General features: G+C 37.2%; 1 protein-coding gene across 1 annotated transcript; it reads left to right on the top strand.

Annotated features, from left to right (window-relative positions):
• The first annotated feature begins 6,814 nt into the window (after nt 1-6,814).
• LOC108669196 (succinate dehydrogenase [ubiquinone] iron-sulfur subunit, mitochondrial) lies at nt 6,815-16,490 on the top strand. Its single transcript, XM_018156499.2, has 6 exons — nt 6,815-6,949; nt 10,492-10,670; nt 11,086-11,229; nt 11,679-11,874; nt 13,202-13,426; nt 16,066-16,490. The coding sequence occupies exons 1-6, from the start codon at nt 6,917-6,919 to the stop codon at nt 16,159-16,161; spliced, it is 873 nt and encodes a 290-aa protein (XP_018011988.1). The 5' UTR covers nt 6,815-6,916; the 3' UTR covers nt 16,162-16,490.
• The last annotated feature ends 389 nt before the right edge of the window (nt 16,491-16,879 follow it).

Consider the following 16,879-nt stretch of genomic DNA (forward strand, 5'->3'; position numbering starts at 1 on the left):
TAATGCGAACAGTTTAAAAAAAAGTCTCTAGTGCCCATTTATTGAAGTCAATTCCAGCCCAGTTATTGAAAATACGAAAAATACGGCTATTTTACAAGTAAATTGTCAATTGATGATATGGTATGCTAATTTATAGGTGCAATGCAAGCCCAACTATCGAAAACACGGAAGGTACATAAAGTTTTCAAATGAAGTCAAGTACCTGTTTAACGTCCACTTAAAGAGGTATGACAATTAATGGGCAATAATGCATGTTCGTTCAATTTGTTTCTGCCCTACACAACGTTGCTTCTAAGCGTAACAATACCGGGAGATCTAAAATTAATGAACTCTTATGTGTCAAGGAATATGAGACGTCATAACCTGTCGATCAGTTCTTTCAAGTTGTTTGAATGGGGAACTCTTTCAGAATCATTGGGCAAAGTGCAAGAACATATTCAAAACCAGGCTTTGGTAAAAATTTATGACCAGAGCATAACGACTTTCCAATTTTATTCATACATTCATAATTAACCGAATTGATGGATCGAACTAAATCAAATATCGTCAAATAAAATCCGGACATTCGTGCCTACAAAAGTTATAAGAAAATGTAATCCATTTAATTACATGAGATGAAGCACAATTTATCAGCTTCGTTTGAATTTAGCATTCAGAAGTATGAACAGCCAATAAGCTGGAAAATATTAGTACAGATATTTTGGAGAAGAGCTATCGAATTTTCTAAATCTTATCAGCAATCAGAACATATTTAGAAAAGAACTAACAGAAATGCACACGGAGTTTTCGACGTAAGAGACGTTCAAGAGATGATGCAATTATCTCTCTTATCTTTATTATAGTAAATGAACTAAATTATGATTTAAAAATGCTTGAGGAAATAGCCATATTTGTACTAAAAGTACAAATGCTTGAAATAATTCAGATGATGCGTATATTTTTGGTTGATATCCTTCTGAATCTCATGAAATCGCATAATTTTATCATTGTGAAATACAACTGTAGGCCTTATCCACCACACGACTGTGATTTTTTATACGATATTTAGCTGTGATCGCAATGAGAATTATTTATTTCGATCCCACTGCATCTTTCAACCCATAATTTAGTTAGCACATGCGATCCTATTACAGCCCTCCTATGCATCTATAATGATCGCGTCACAGCTTCATTCTATAACATTTATGCTCAAAGTCGTTACGCCTTCAATGTCTTTGTATTAGTCAATGCATATACGCATGGATAACATTAAAAAGAAATGGTCATCATCTTCGTTAATGGCATGAAAAATTAATATTTATAGTTGATGCCCAGTAATAATATGTTACCTAATTACCTTTAAGTGATAATAACTGATGACCTCAATTGTGAACTAATTAATAATATAAAAATCATGAATGCATGCAGAGTTGCTCAAACTAAGGTTCGTGTTCTCCTTTTCGACATTACCATTAAAGAAACCTGGTGTTCAATAATAACTGATGTAGAATTATAATTTATGTTAAGCTGATGGCGTTGAAACTGTTAATTCAACTGCTCTCGATCTCTTCGGTGATCGCTCCTCGCAAGACGATTCCTACAACTGAACATGGAAGGATGGAGGAAGTGGATGTGTACGTGTGAGACCCTGGAGGAAACGTAACCAATTATAGTTGGAAAATGTTGGGCTTCAGCCACGTAATGACACTGCGTGAGAGCCTTCAGCTTCATAGTAAACTTATAGAGCTGTGGGTCTACCTTCAGGTCAGGTCTGCGTTGCTGCGATACTAAGCAACGTAAGTGAGTGTTATTAAGCCTGCTCACTGCTCAGTGAGCAGCTTAATATGCACCTAGCTTTGCTGCTCCCACAATTCCTTTTAATAGTTCATCGGCTAAAACCGAGCTTTCACAGGATGCAGAGTCTTTGAACTTCAACAGGACCCTTGCACTCCTGAAAACGCCGTGCGGAGATATGAGGAACGATCGTACATGGTGGCAACTGCTGCTTCCAGAACAGGCTTAATAGGCCAATAATCTGTAGTTGTGTATATGCTAGCTAAATACCTTGCTATAATAATTTATATATCTAAAGACGAATTTTCTGTGTGGCCATTTCTAGAAGATCTACGCTTAGTTATACATGATTTGCGCATAATTATTGTTTTCATTTGCACGGACTCCTTTTTACTCATGCGTATTTTGAATAAAATGAATCTTAGATGTAATTTTTGGTTTTCAATAATGCTTCGACCTCGAGTGAAAAGACTTTTTTCTATTGTTTATTTTTCAACCACGCTTTACTGATTTTTATAATCAATATGCTATTCTTAATAAAATACTCGTTAGATCCTATTGATTCGATTTCGTTATCACTAATTTAACTCTTATGAACTGATTTTAATTCACGTGTTTCTATCTTTAGACATAAGAACTACAGTTTTCTGATCTCATCATAGCTGCGTCAAGTGTTGCTACTCGATGCGCTGCAGAAGGCACTCTAATTGCACAGTTTCACAATACCATTTAATCCCAATTTAATATCATTTTCGAGCTCGTCTTACAGAATGAGCGAAATCTTAGGTATCAAGTATCGATGAAAAATATCCCTGTTCAAATTGGATGTCATCGTAACGCGATCATATTTGCGGTGTATGTTTGCATGTTAGGCGCTAGTCAATGAAAGACGATTGCGTTGGAGCCACTGAGCGGAACGGTGACGGTTGGGAGCAGAGGAAGGAAGCAAGTAAGTGGGCAACCCTCCCTTCGCGTTGCTCTTCACAGCAGTTGCCGGTTGCGTTGGGATAAGAATAGAATTTATGTTTGTCTGCAAACTTTAATGAGTGGAACTGTCTCTCTGAAATATTTTTCGAAGCTAAGTTTATATGTTCTCACATAGTTGTGACATTTCCCCCAACGAAACTATTCTCATATGTACGTGAAAGACAGAGACTCGCGGGTTTCGAGTCAGCGGCGCGTGGCAGAATCGCTGCCAGACGTCGGTCGGCCTTCCACTGAGTGGCTCACGACCATCACCGCCTGCTAAAGAAATATGGAAACGGTAGCGAACTTTCCGGTGACTGCATCCTGCTCGTAACTTCTGGGCGGCAGTTCAGCGGGTTGAGGAAATACCGATACGAGCAAGTGACTCCAACACGCCACCTTTAGTCGGGGTTTGAACTGTAAACCAACTTACCTACTCGTCTTCCACGCATCAGCATCTTCTTCACGGATGAATAGGATTATATCATTGTTTGTAGCACGTGTGGTATCTCCATATGCGTCCCAACAGAAGTACTTTCTGTAATCAATCGTAGAGAGAGTTAATTATTGAATAAATATGAATACGATAGTGGTTTCATTGCTACATTATGAATAGTAGCTATCTTCAGTACAAAACAATCGTGATCTATTGTTGAACATTACAGATGGAATAATGTTTATATGATAAATAATAGTGCATTCGTACAAAGAGAGTTCGCCTTCACAGCCGTTCGAACAAGTTTCTTCTTCAGTTTTGCAGAGTCGGTCATAAAATACAGTCAATGATGGCAAATTAAATTGGTCCCTGTTGCAATTCAGCGATCATCACAGCAACTATAGCTTTAGATAATATATATCATGTTTTAACCGACACGATTTATTTTACCCTCCAGTGTACCGAGTAGTAGAAAATGATCGCTGTTATTTGGCACTAATTAATGGAACTGACAAGGAAGTATAATGCACAAAAACCCAACAGCATTTTGATGCGATTAAAAAAACGTATTATTCAATTTCAGCGGGCTCAATTTTTGTGATGGCTTTAGTATATTTAGTGGAGTTGCCATGTAAGATAAGACAAAATATGGCCAGTCGCCGGTTCTAGACATAGCAGAATTGTTACAGATAGATGGGCTCGAAGCTACAATTAACTCACTACTCCAATGCATGTGCTCTTAACCAATTGAAGCGGCTTTGAAATTAACCTATTGTTTATGCACAACATTAAAAATTCGGCGTAGATTTCTCGGGTCCACTTGTTTAACATAAAATAAACCGAAAATTTTTATCTGGTTCTCATGCAATCTTCAATATATTCCCTATCTACAATCTAGAATTCAACAAAATTATAGAGAAAATATTTTTGACAATATGTCGTGTTCAATGTTTGATTCCACTGTAATCTAAAATACGTACCAATCAAAAACGAATACGGATCGAGGCATGATTAATAGGAAATCACCCAAAGTAGTTGTACCCGGTATAGCTAATTAATAAATATCAATTAATAGTATATAGTAATATATATTGAATGCCCTGGTCGCCTAGAAACCTGATGGTATCCCTTGAATGGAAAGTATTTTTCAAGGATGATGAGAACAATATTTCACTAATGTTCTGAATTTCAGCCAGCTTGTGACGTTTGATGCACTCGAGCTATCATTGCCGACTTAACGATAGTAACAGGTCATTCAAATCGGTCGTCTGCCACACGTAGCCACGCAAATCGGCTAGTGCCACGGTCACATTTAAAGTGGATCTTATTACTGTGGCGCTGCCAGACCGAGACCGGCCCGACAACAGGTGCATGAGGAGAGCGCCTGCCGGTGACACGGTTCGTTCGTCTGGGTGTGGTCACGTCTTTGCTGATCACTACTGCTTGGTTCTCCTCTCCTGGGCACACACAATCACCACTTGATCAGGCGACTAACATTCACCCGTTCCTGAGGCTTCCTTCCTCAATCAAGGGCTATCAAATATTCATTAAGATAACACATGAAGATTCAGTACTGGATGAAATGCTGCTGCGTTTCAGCTCTATGATACTTATTTCATGTTTTTAGACTCTTCTACGACTTCATCGTAATTTATTCCAGGTTACTCGTCATTATTGTGAAAAAAACACGTAAAAGTTATTGTTATATATAATGACAAATGCAGCTGCTGGCCGAAAGTTGCAAGGTGCGTGAGCGTGTCGTACGTCATCCTCGCAATACTTGAGTGACTTTTCGTTCAGTGCACACCCGCCTTGGCGACGACGCCCTTCCTCAGTCTAATTATTGGTACCTGCCCCGGGTCCCTTCGTCCTCTCATTTAAGGTAACGTGGGTCACACGTCTATAGGGAGTTCACTTCTGCACGTTGAATTATGACCCAAATATTTCTCATTAGTATTTTTCTGTGTGGCGTCAATGCGGCATCTTATCCATGTGAAGTAGTGGCATTTTTTTCTCTGCAAGCATTGGAGCGCAGAATGTCCATTAAATATATTTTTGGTTGTGTATTGTAAGCTTTATCAATGGTTAGTCTAACTACAATTGTTATTAGAATACTTATGGAGGTTTTAAAGGCTCATAAGTAATTTTGGAAAAACGTATAATTCGCAAAAAAATATAACTCGGTACTCACTGCAGTGAGTGATAGAGAGCGCATTTTCTCGTCGACGAAAACGTGAAGTCACGGAGAGACGGACATGACGAGCACAATAGTGTATTTCTTCCATAAATGAGAAAATGCGCTAATAGTCAGGTGGTCAATGAATTACAGGTTATTTACAAGGGATTTAAAAGCAAAGAAAACACCAAGCAAATTCGCCATATCGATATTGAAAACGTTTCGGAGTCCAGCTCCATCATCAGTTCGAAAAACTAAAATGAATAAAATCAAATTATTACAGCCAAATTCTAAGACAGACATAAAACCTAAGCAAGACCTAACATTATATCGGGGAAAAAACAGGAGCTCATTTTTAATTTTTAGTTTTTCGAACTGATGATGGAGCTGGACTCCGAGACGTTTTCAATATCGATATGGTGATTTAGCTTGGTGTTTTCTTTGCTTTTAAATTTCTTGTGAACTTGCGATATAAGCAGGCTGATAATATAAGTATAGGTTATCTATATATGCGATCCAACGAAGCATTGCGATTCACAGTACGCACACGATAGAATGTTACCATACACAATTCCGATTGAACGTTCACCTACAGTTCTTATTGAGAATTTCATTTACCTCATTATTATCTGACATTTTAGAAGAAAATGGGATTTTATCGTAATGGTTGAGAAAATTCAAAGCATGTAAAATATGATAGCTTCAACTGCTTTTGCCCTGATAGATTTTATGGGCGTCAATTAAGAAAATTAATCCAGAATTTCATCAAAATAATATATATTGAGTTCGGAATTCAATTTAAACAGGGTACTTTAATCTAATTACGTAGCTATTTTATAATATTTTCTTATTAAATATTCTCCTCTAAAGTACACATCGTAGCAATTGACCAAGCCCATTTTTTCTTCGTCCCAGCTGAGAGTATCCTACTTCAACAAGCTAAAGAATCTGATGCACTTGTCAGTGTTTTATTGTATTTAACTCATTTTCGTTAAAAATTTGCTACACTAGTCTGGAAGGCGGCAAATAATATTGTCAAAATCGCGTCAGCCGGCAGTTCACAACCCGGCAACTCGCACCTAGGTCACGGTGCGACATTTTTCCCACACTCAAAGTCCGATGGAAACGATGGGAGACCCACCGTCCAAAGGGGAATAAAGAATTCACTTCAACAATCAAAACAACGTGCAGTTTAAATAGTCGATAACTTGAAGAAGAAAAATTTTGTTTAATGACCTCTGTTGTACGCCTACCTATTCTAATGTTTGTCCTGCTTGATAATAAAAAAAAACGGAATGTGCCTTTCATGCAGAATTTCACCTAAAAATTTATATTTAACAGAATTTTACCTTCATATTTCCTTAGCTTTCAGAAATTCTGGTGGTTACATAACAAACATTTTTATGAATATTGTAATAAATACATTTTGTCGCTGACAGAATCCGCGTTATTCCATTCCGATACCGACAGAAAAATTCGGCACTGGGATGCTCAGCTGTTATGTAACGTAGTGCGTTCACTGCGTTGGGAATTACTTAAAATAGTTAGCTATTATTTAAAAGAAAATGCTGTGTAGTAAGGCTATGCAACATGGATTGGTGAGTTACATGTGTAAATATGTATTTTACTCTACAGTATATGTTAGATCGCTTAAATTTGTGCTATTGATTGATTATAGGAAGTCTGTGCCGTGGCCCGTGCCCCGTGGTTCTGCCAGTACGAGTAGTACGGTACTGTGGCCTGTGGTTGAAGTTGACAAGGCCGTCACAAGGGATAACTTTGAGCGTTTACGACCCCGTTTTTGTTTGCAAAACAAAATAAAAAACACAGCTGAAGTCACCCCACTTGACCGTAATTAATGTTTATGGTAATACAGGGTGTTTCAGAATTAAGTAACCCTTTTAATTTGTTAATAAATAAAAAAACTAAGAACGTTATGAAGTTGAAACTTGTTTTATTTAAAAGAAGAACATTTTTATGGTAATATTGTATCCTAGTTTTCAAATATAATATCTTTTAAATGCCCACCACTGACCACAATTGTTTTGACAAAATAGGGCTCTTCTCTTCGTTGCTTTCATAACCTTCATTAGTGTTTCTGACGAGAGTGCAAATTTTTGATATCCGCAAATTTTTGATAAAGATATTTAAATGTGTTTTTTGAAGGATCCTTGTTTTGAAATGGATCCTGTAATCACGTTGAACTTCTGTTATTGACATCGTTATTGACTGTAGCGATAATTTTCGTTCTTTCTTCTTTGCTGTAGTGAATCATGATGAAAATTTAAGGCTTGATAATTAAGCACAAATTTAGCAAGCTATACAGGATAATGACGTAACTATGATACAATATTACCATGAAAATGTTCTTCTTTTAAATAAAACAAGTTTCAACTTCATAACGTTCTTAGTTTTTTATTTATTAACAAATTAAAAGGGTTACTTAATTCTGAAACACCCTGTATCAATAAAGAAAAAAAAAACAAGGTAAAATCACTGAAAATGTCATTTATTCTACCTCTACATCATCTACAATGAAAGAGGAGGACTTCAGAGTACTGTTAGACGTTAGTAATGGATGAGTAGTTGAGTACACTCTGCATGCTTCAAAAGTTTTATTGCAAGTGTCACGGGGCTACTCGGGACACTTTTTTTTTGCTTCTGGCACCTTACGAATAGCATATGGAATTTTTTTGACAATGCCATTTGATAGCCCTCGCAAAGAGCTATAAAATGAGCCTAAACTTGTTTATGAAATGTTTAATCATAAGAAGTTATTAACAGTTATTAACAAAAAAACGCTCAAAACTGTCCCGAGTAGCCCCGGTTGATGGTAGGCAAGCAGCTGTAGAAATTTTGGAACAATTGAAGGTTTAGAATACCATCCTAATATCATACCATCAGTGGTGTATACATACCATACCATATAAGAATACAACTGTGGTATGCTTAGTGCATACCATCGGCGTGGTGTGGTACAACTGACTGCCGTGTGACTGGCTTGATCACAAAAGGGCGGGAAACAAGCAGAGGTCACACAGTGCTATGTAATGTCTCCCACGTATGTCTGTAGACTGTATCTATCTATATATGTATGTATCTATTAGTATAGGTTGGCAAAATTTGTTTCTCTAAGCAGGTTTCATTGAAGACCAGAGAATTTGTTTTATCAACAATTTTCTTATTAGTTTTTTCAATAGATCAAACAATATTTTTTGTTTGCACTGGTAAATCGAAAATCAGCAAACTGATGGACATTTTTATTTCTTTAACGTTTCAAATGTATCAATCATTCATTATCAAGTTGAAAGTGCAAAGTGCAAATGAAAAATATGGTTTGATCTTGAAAACACTAATAAGAAAATTTCCAAAAAAAAATGAATTCTCTGGTCTTCAATGAAGTATATATGTATCTATTCATCTATGTATGTATGCATATACTTATTGAAAATTGAAAAAGACTTATTGAAAAAACTTACAAGAAGTTAATAAATAAAACTAATTCTCTGGTCTTTAACAAAACTTGTTTAAGAGAAGAAATTCTGCCAGCCTACACTAGTATGTATATATCTACATGCAAGGAAGAGAAGACAGTACAATTGAACCCTTCAAACTTCAAAGCGCCTCTCACGCATTGTGATGTAATGTAAACAATGCAACCAAGAGTCTGAGATCCTTGGTTGTGTGGCAGTGCTAGGAAGTAGAGTAAACTTGTACAATTATGCTAGAAAATGTGTTAGTAAAGCATTTAAAGTGAAACAATAAATGAAATAAGGTCACTGAAGAATTTTTCATTTTATTTTACAATTGCACTGTAGCCAGTGGTGTTTCGGTGTACTCTTTTCTGCTCTGCCTTGCTGAAGATTAGAGAAAATTGTCGCCAAAGGTTCGAGAAGGTTGCAAATGTGTCGCCAAGATCTTAAGTTGACAGAAATTTTGCTGCCAATGTGTCTCCAAAGATCTTCAAACCTTCATCACTCTCTGCAGACGGGTCTAAAATGAACTTTATGAATAGTCTAAAAAAAAGTCTGCTCTGCCACTATGAATTTATTAATTACTGTCCAATATTAGAAATTTCCTATATGATACTAGAATGTTGCATCTTATTAGTGTCAGATTTATTTATAATTTTGGAATCTGGGTGCTTAATTGTGTACTTATTTCTCCTTTCATGGTTTGCAGGAGCCTCTGATGACTAGTTTAATGCAGCCCCACAACAGGGTTGGGAGTTATTACGATGTACTTTAGTTAACAATTTGATCCCTATAGGCTATGGCATTTTCCTATTTTCTACAATACAAAATAAGAAAAGCAACCTATTGTGACTATAAATTTTCAAAAGTAACATGTGGAATGATGCAGAAAGTGGGTAAATATCAAAATATCTTTAGGGACACATCAGCAGCAAAATTTATGCCTTCAGAAAATCTTGCCAACACATTTGGATTGAAATTATTGCATTCTAGAAATTACTTTGAAATTATTGCAATTACTGCAAATCCAAAAGCTCCAAAAATGGCAGTGAAGCTCTAGTTGACTCAGAAGGTAGATATTTTCTATGTATCAACTGGAAAATTGGACAGAAGCCACCTGTTCATCCAGCTAATTTTACCGTTTCCTAAGGCCCTTACTAAATTTCTTCAGTAAAAAATAGTAAAAGTGAAATCTTGTGGAATCGTGCAGTTGCAGCTCTATAAGTGGTGGGAAAGCTTTAGTTATGGCTTGGAAGGTTACTATATTCAATGCCTGCTGCTCTATAGTTATATATTTTTAATCTATTTAGATTCTTGCCAACCAATCCAGGCTGATTTTGCATTTTTGTTACCAATTATTTTGCATTTTATTCATCTGTCATTAATCTCATGGCTCATAAAATGATGGAAAAGCTCTAGCTAGTATTGAAGTAGAGGAGTACATTTTTTGCTAAGTATATACTTATTGCAACATAAGTTAAAAATTTGTTATACTGCATTATTTATGCATATAGATTTTTCGAAACATTGGTACCGTATTTATCCATGCCTATCAGATCTTTCAAAATATGTTTATGATGCAATTAGGTTGATTTTAATCATTCAATTCATTCTCTAAAATGAATTTTTGTCCAGTATCAAATAGACTTGGAATTTTATATTTCTAGATCCACCATGTGGGAGTTGCAGCTGCTGCCTCCGGCATCATGTGCCGTGTGATGAGTGCCTCTGCAGCTGCAGAAGCCGTGCCAGAGAAAAGAATTAAGAGCATTTCTGTGTACCGCTGGAACCCTGAGACTCCTGGTGATAAGCCTCGTATGCAAACCTATGAAGTTGATCTGAACACGTAAGTTCATTATTGAAATTTTCACTTCTGCTAGTGTTGTACCAATTTTATATATGTTTGGTAAATTTCATATGCTATTGACTCCCTATTTTTCCTCAGGAGCTTTCATATCCACAGTGGTTAATTATCCTAAAAATCATATCCTTCTCAACTTGGTTGTGACATTGAAGTCTGAAATCAATACCTATATCATGCTTTGTTTTTTAATTATGCAATCTTCTCAGCAATACTTCTATTTAATCATGTTTTGTGTCTCTCATCCATAGTCTTGATAAGTATCAAAACTATAGATAATTAACAATCTGTGATACTGCCATTTGAAGAATAAAGTGCAGACTTGCTTGATAATTTTGCATTCTTTCCCTTTGAGCCATTGTATAGCAAGTTTATTTACATTATTTATTTTCTATTATAGCTGTGGGCCTATGATGCTGGATGCTCTACTGAAGATAAAGAATGAGATTGATCCTACCCTAACCCTGCGGCGCTCCTGTAGGGAAGGCATTTGTGGTTCTTGCTCCATGAACATTGGTGGAGTCAACACCCTGGCATGTATCAGGTACTAGGTCACTCTCTTTAGTGGAGCTTCTTGTGATCTCACACTCCATTTGCATTAGATGAGAATGACTTCCCATCTGTACAATAACCCATATGAATTACCCCCCCCCCCGCTATAACTAGGGTTCAATTTATATATCAAAATTTATTGAGAAGTTATGCATTTATGATTGGATTGTTGATAATTTTCTCTATAATTCAATTATTCTCAGAAATTCCAAATTAGAGAATAATAATATCATCAAAGAATCCCCTATGTTTGTAGAATGTCATTATTGAATGATCATTGTTATGTTGATTCACACGTAACAACATTGCCTTATTAAATTGCTCCGATGAACATTGAATCTGCCATTATTATATCATTTGCATTCCACAACTTACTTTAGTATGCATTCAGTTAATCTTTAATTAATTTCGAAAACTTTATGTTCTGTTCTATTCCTGCAGCAAAATAGACACGAACCTGAGCAAGACGACCAAGGTGTACCCTCTGCCTCACATGTATGTCATTAAGGACCTGGTGCCAGACATGAACAACTTCTACGACCAGTACCGTAGTATCCAGCCCTGGCTGCAGCGCGACGACGGACTCAAGCCAGGCGATAAGCAGTACCTCCAGTCCACTGACGACCGCCAAAAACTTGTGTGTTTAATCATGGTTTAAGCCTTGACTGACTGCATAGTTTTCCAATGATATAATCCTACCGAGTTTAGGTGAAAAGCCAGGCGATAAGCAGTAGTACCTTCAGTCCCTTGACGACCGACAAAAACTTGTGTGTTTAATCATGGTTTAAGCCTTGACAGACTGCATAGTTTTCCAATGATATAATCCTATCGAGTTTAGGTGAAAAGCCAGGCGATAAGCAGTAGTACCTTCAGTCCACTGACGACCGCCAAAAACTTGTGTGTTTAATCATGGTTTAAGGCCATAGTGGCAAACTAGTGTGAATTCATAGAATCGGATCATTTTTAATTTTCTCATTTAGTAAAGATTTAAACCAATATCTTATGTAGGATGATACTGGTATGTGGTATCCATGATACTTTGCTGGTCTACTCATAAGACTTAAAATTTAACTTGAAGGAGAGGCTAAAGGTCTCCCTGATTTACCACTATGTTTAAGGCTTTAAACCTTGCCAGACTGCATAGTTTTACAATCCTACCGAGGTTACATGAAAATATACCTACACAATTTGACGAGGGTTCTGGAAATGCTCTCAAACAGATGAATAGGTTATCAGAAAGATGCTACATCCACGAGCAATCACACCTCCTTTCATTTGTTGCATTTGAATAATTTTTGTAAATTGTTAATACAACTTTACTTGTACGTCATTAAATCATATTTTAATTATTTAGTTCAATCTAAGCTGCACTTCATGTTGAGTGCCATTTGTGTTTCTCATTGTACATTCCAGATAATGTTGACTGTGAAGCATATATTATTGCCTGCAAATAGAGCTCTATCTGAGTATGAAGTCAATTCTTCCAAGTTGAGTTCATCGATTTTGTTCCTCGAAACTAAAAATCCCATAGTTGAATCATACAATAGTTCAGATGTGTATATTACACGAAATTGTAATAGTGAACCAGTCACTTATAAAACACTTACAATATGGAAAACTAAGCATTAGAACCTTTAAAAATAGAAAAAAGAACATTAAAATACAAGCTTTTACATAGGTACTTACAAAAATACATGCAAGCATGTGCAGAAGCACATCAGCCAATGTGTGACTGCTTGTTTGATGTTACCGTGTGTATTAGACGACATGACAATCATGGCAGCCATGAAATAAAAATGCACCTTTCTGCTCATTTAGTTTAGCACCACCAGAAAAATCGATTGCGCCTAGCTAAATACGCCACCAGACAAATTTTCTTCGAGATTTGTACTGTCGATCAAAGGACCTTAACACTTAGCAGTTACCTTCCTCCTGACGTGACTATGTAACATTTTTATGAGCAGGACGGGCTTTATGAGTGCATTTTGTGCGCGTGCTGCAGCACCTCGTGCCCTTCATACTGGTGGAACGGAGACAAATACCTGGGGCCTGCTGTGCTGATGCAGGCTTATCGGTGGATCATCGACTCCAGGGACGAGCACACCAAGGAGAGGCTGGATAAACTGCGTGATCCATTCTCCGTCTACCGCTGCCACACCATCATGAACTGCACCAAGACATGCCCTAAGGTACATATAGAAGTATAAATCATCTGCTGGCCGATTTATGTTTTTGTAATTAGTGGGTTTAGAATGGAGAAGCTGTCAGTGATTGGTTAGAAGTCGAAATAGTTTCGATTTCTCAACTCGTTAGGTATTATTTTTAAATATGTATAAAAAAACTCAACTAATTTTGATATTACTGCCCTGGGCCTTTATTACGAATAGCTTTGACAAAGATTAATGTATAAAACCACAATGGGTTGAGAGTTACTCTAGAACAGTGGTTCCCAAACTTTTTCATGATGGTGCTCCCTTTGGCTCCCTAGTGAATTTCTAGCGCTCCCTCACAGGCACATAAAAAAACAAACGCCTCTTTCTTGATATTTAGCACGCTGCAATTTTAAAAAATAAAGGTTAAACACAAATGTGTATTTCACAAATAGAACCCCATATAGTAAACCAATATACTTTTTAGCAGTTTAAACCCCAGGGTTTCCTAGTAACCCAGGGCGTCTCGGAAAAATTTACGGCCGGTCTTGCGGCCGATCTCAAGGCCAATCTCTAAATTCAATTGTCAAGGAATATCTCCCAAATTAATGAATGCAGCTCGATGAAATTTGGAACACGTACTATCCATTAGGTGATTAGGACCTAACGATGATGTCTAGCTCATGAAATTTTTTTAAATTTCACCTTCATTCGTAAGTTATATGGCAATACAGACCGAAATTCGCAGTGGTCAAAGAATTTCTTCCAAACTACCGAACAGATTCGAACGAAATGTTGAATATACATTACTAACTACAAAACACTGTTTTTAGCTCATGAAAATTTTTTCGATTTTGCCTTCGTTTGTTAGTTTTTTTATTTTGTTTTTTATTTTTTATTTCATCGTCATTTGTGATTTCACAATTCCATTCGGCCCGTATCGCCGGGTACTTTGTCGCTTAAATTCGCGATGATGAAAAATTTTCTTCTAAACTATTTTAACGAAACATTATATATAAATACCTAACCTCCCAACGGTGATGTTGTCACGAGCTAAATATCACCGTTGCTGAGGTCAGGTATTTATATACTAAGTTTCGTTCAAATCTGTTCCGTAGTTTAGAAGAAATTTCTTGATCACTGCGAATTTATGAACGTATTGCTGTTTAAATCACGAATACGCGGGTGGGTGATTTGGAGCGGTTCGATGAGGTGTTGGTTTCTGCCCTCTCGACCATCACCAATGTCAGCTTCGAGCGCGAATCTCTTGAACAAGCTGTGTTAGTGGCTTCACGCTATTCCTTCGGATGCTCTTGGAACACTTCTAGATCCTGACTCCTTCCGCGTCTCAATTGCTCTTCGAGTTGGCGCAAATATATGCGAACCCCACACTTGTCGGTGCGGAAAGCGTATGGATGCACGAGGGCTGCATGGCCTTTCTTGTAAGTACAGCGCTGGGCGACATCCAAGACACTCGACTCTGATCGATGTGATCAGGAGGGCTCTTCAGAGCGCTGGCGTTCGTTCCTTCATGTCTTGAACCCGTTAAGGTCGGGGCCCTGATCATTGACATGAAACCATTCCCTGTTTTTAATTAATAAAATCAATTCTTTTTTTTGTTGGAATGGTGAGTGTGGGAATCACGAATGAAGGTGAAATTAAAAAATTCGCGAACGGAGTCAAAACAAACAAAATTCGCGAGCTAAACATCACTGTTAGGTAGTTAGGAATGTATTATCGAAATTTCGTTCAAATCTGTTGAGTAGTTTGGAAGAAATTCCTTGATCACAGCGAATTTCGGCCCGTATCGCCGTATAACTCTCGAATGAAGGCGAAATTCAAAAAATTTTCAGGAGCTAAACATCACCGTTAGGTCCTATTGAACATGTGTACCAAGTTTCATCGAGTTACGGTCATTAGTTTGGAAGATATTTCTTGGTCATTGAATTGGGAAATTGGTCGAGACCGGCCGCGAGTCCGGCCGTAAATTTGTCCGAGACGTCTACCCAGGAGAAGACGTAAAGACCCATTGCTGGGAGTCATGTTAAGCTGCACGTGTTGTGTACAAATCGTCAAACGAACGTTCGAATTTTTGACTACGACTTCGGATTGCCGCCCCCTACCGTCCCTTTCTTCCTCACCGCCCCCAGGGGGGCGGTGCCGCCCACTACGGGACTCACTGCTCTAGTAGTACATTTTTTTCGGATATGAAGAAGGTGCGCGCGCGGGCATAACCAAAAATATATCAACAGCGACTAATTTTCACAAATATTTTATTTCACTTCATTTTCTGCTATAGTTAGTATCTTGATTTAATTTTCACATTAACAATAGATTTTTGAAAGTTGAAATTAAGATAGCTTTTATATTTTGCTCCAGAATCATAAATATCTGCTGATGTTTGTCGTAATTATAACCTAACTTATGCTTCTATGTCATTCAACTGAACCAGTAGCGTAAGATATTCTATGAAATCATTCTATTGTTCTACTTAATATTCAATATACCGCAATAATTATCAATTTATGGGATGAATGACGAGCATTTTGAATTTTTTTATCCAAATCAGCAAATTCTATAAATTTTCATTTGCATATAAAAATTTATTCAGCTCTGCTTGCGCTGTCTAAGGTGTAAATTAAATGTAATAAGTAAGCAATAAACTCGTGTTTTCGCAGGGTTTGAATCCTGGCCGGGCTATTGCTGAAATCAAGAAGCTATTGTCGGGCATCGCCAAGAAGGATGAACCCAAGATCAAGCCATTAGGCGCGTAATTGATGGGATGCAACGAATTGAAATCTTCACGTAATTTGATTTATATGTGCTAAATATGTTAGCATACAGATGAAATATTTTGAACTTGTGAGTTTTAATCCATGGAGACTTCTTAGGCAAACCTCTTTATCAATTACTGTATGCATTTCCTGTTGTCATTTCTTGTTTTTATTTTTACTCGCCCGACAAATAAGTCCAAAATCACATTTTTCTGTGCCACTTTTAAAGCTCCACCTGTTCTAATGCTACGGACTTCCATTGTATGATTGGATATGAAAGACGAAACGAACTGTACAGAGCTGATAATAATATTATTATCTGAAACTTCTGCCCTTCCTCATTTGACCTGTAGTTCACTCTAGTGTGGTGTGTATTCTAAAGACTTTATTCATGACCCTGCTTGCTTGTATGTAATTGAATAGAAGTGTCGGCACTGAAGAAATAGGCTCATGGCCTGTTGCCGATTCTTGTACTTTTCGTGACTTGATTCACAAGAGATCCGGCCTTTGGAACCCGATCTTTCCATAGCTGACGATTGATTGAGATAGCTGCTGGGCTTATTGTCTGGTACGTAAGGTGATCTTCATTTCATGACTTAGCATATGCTCCTGCATAGCTTTGTCTACCTATTCTTGCTGATGTGTCCTGTAGTTTTTGGATATCTTTAGGTTTTTATATGCCGTTCCGAGCAATACGGATGCTGATGAGTCTAAAATT

This window comes from Hyalella azteca, unplaced genomic scaffold (genome assembly GCF_000764305.2).
Source record: "Hyalella azteca isolate HAZT.00-mixed unplaced genomic scaffold, Hazt_2.0.2 contig16646, whole genome shotgun sequence".
Lineage (NCBI taxonomy): Eukaryota > Metazoa > Arthropoda > Malacostraca > Amphipoda > Hyalellidae > Hyalella > Hyalella azteca.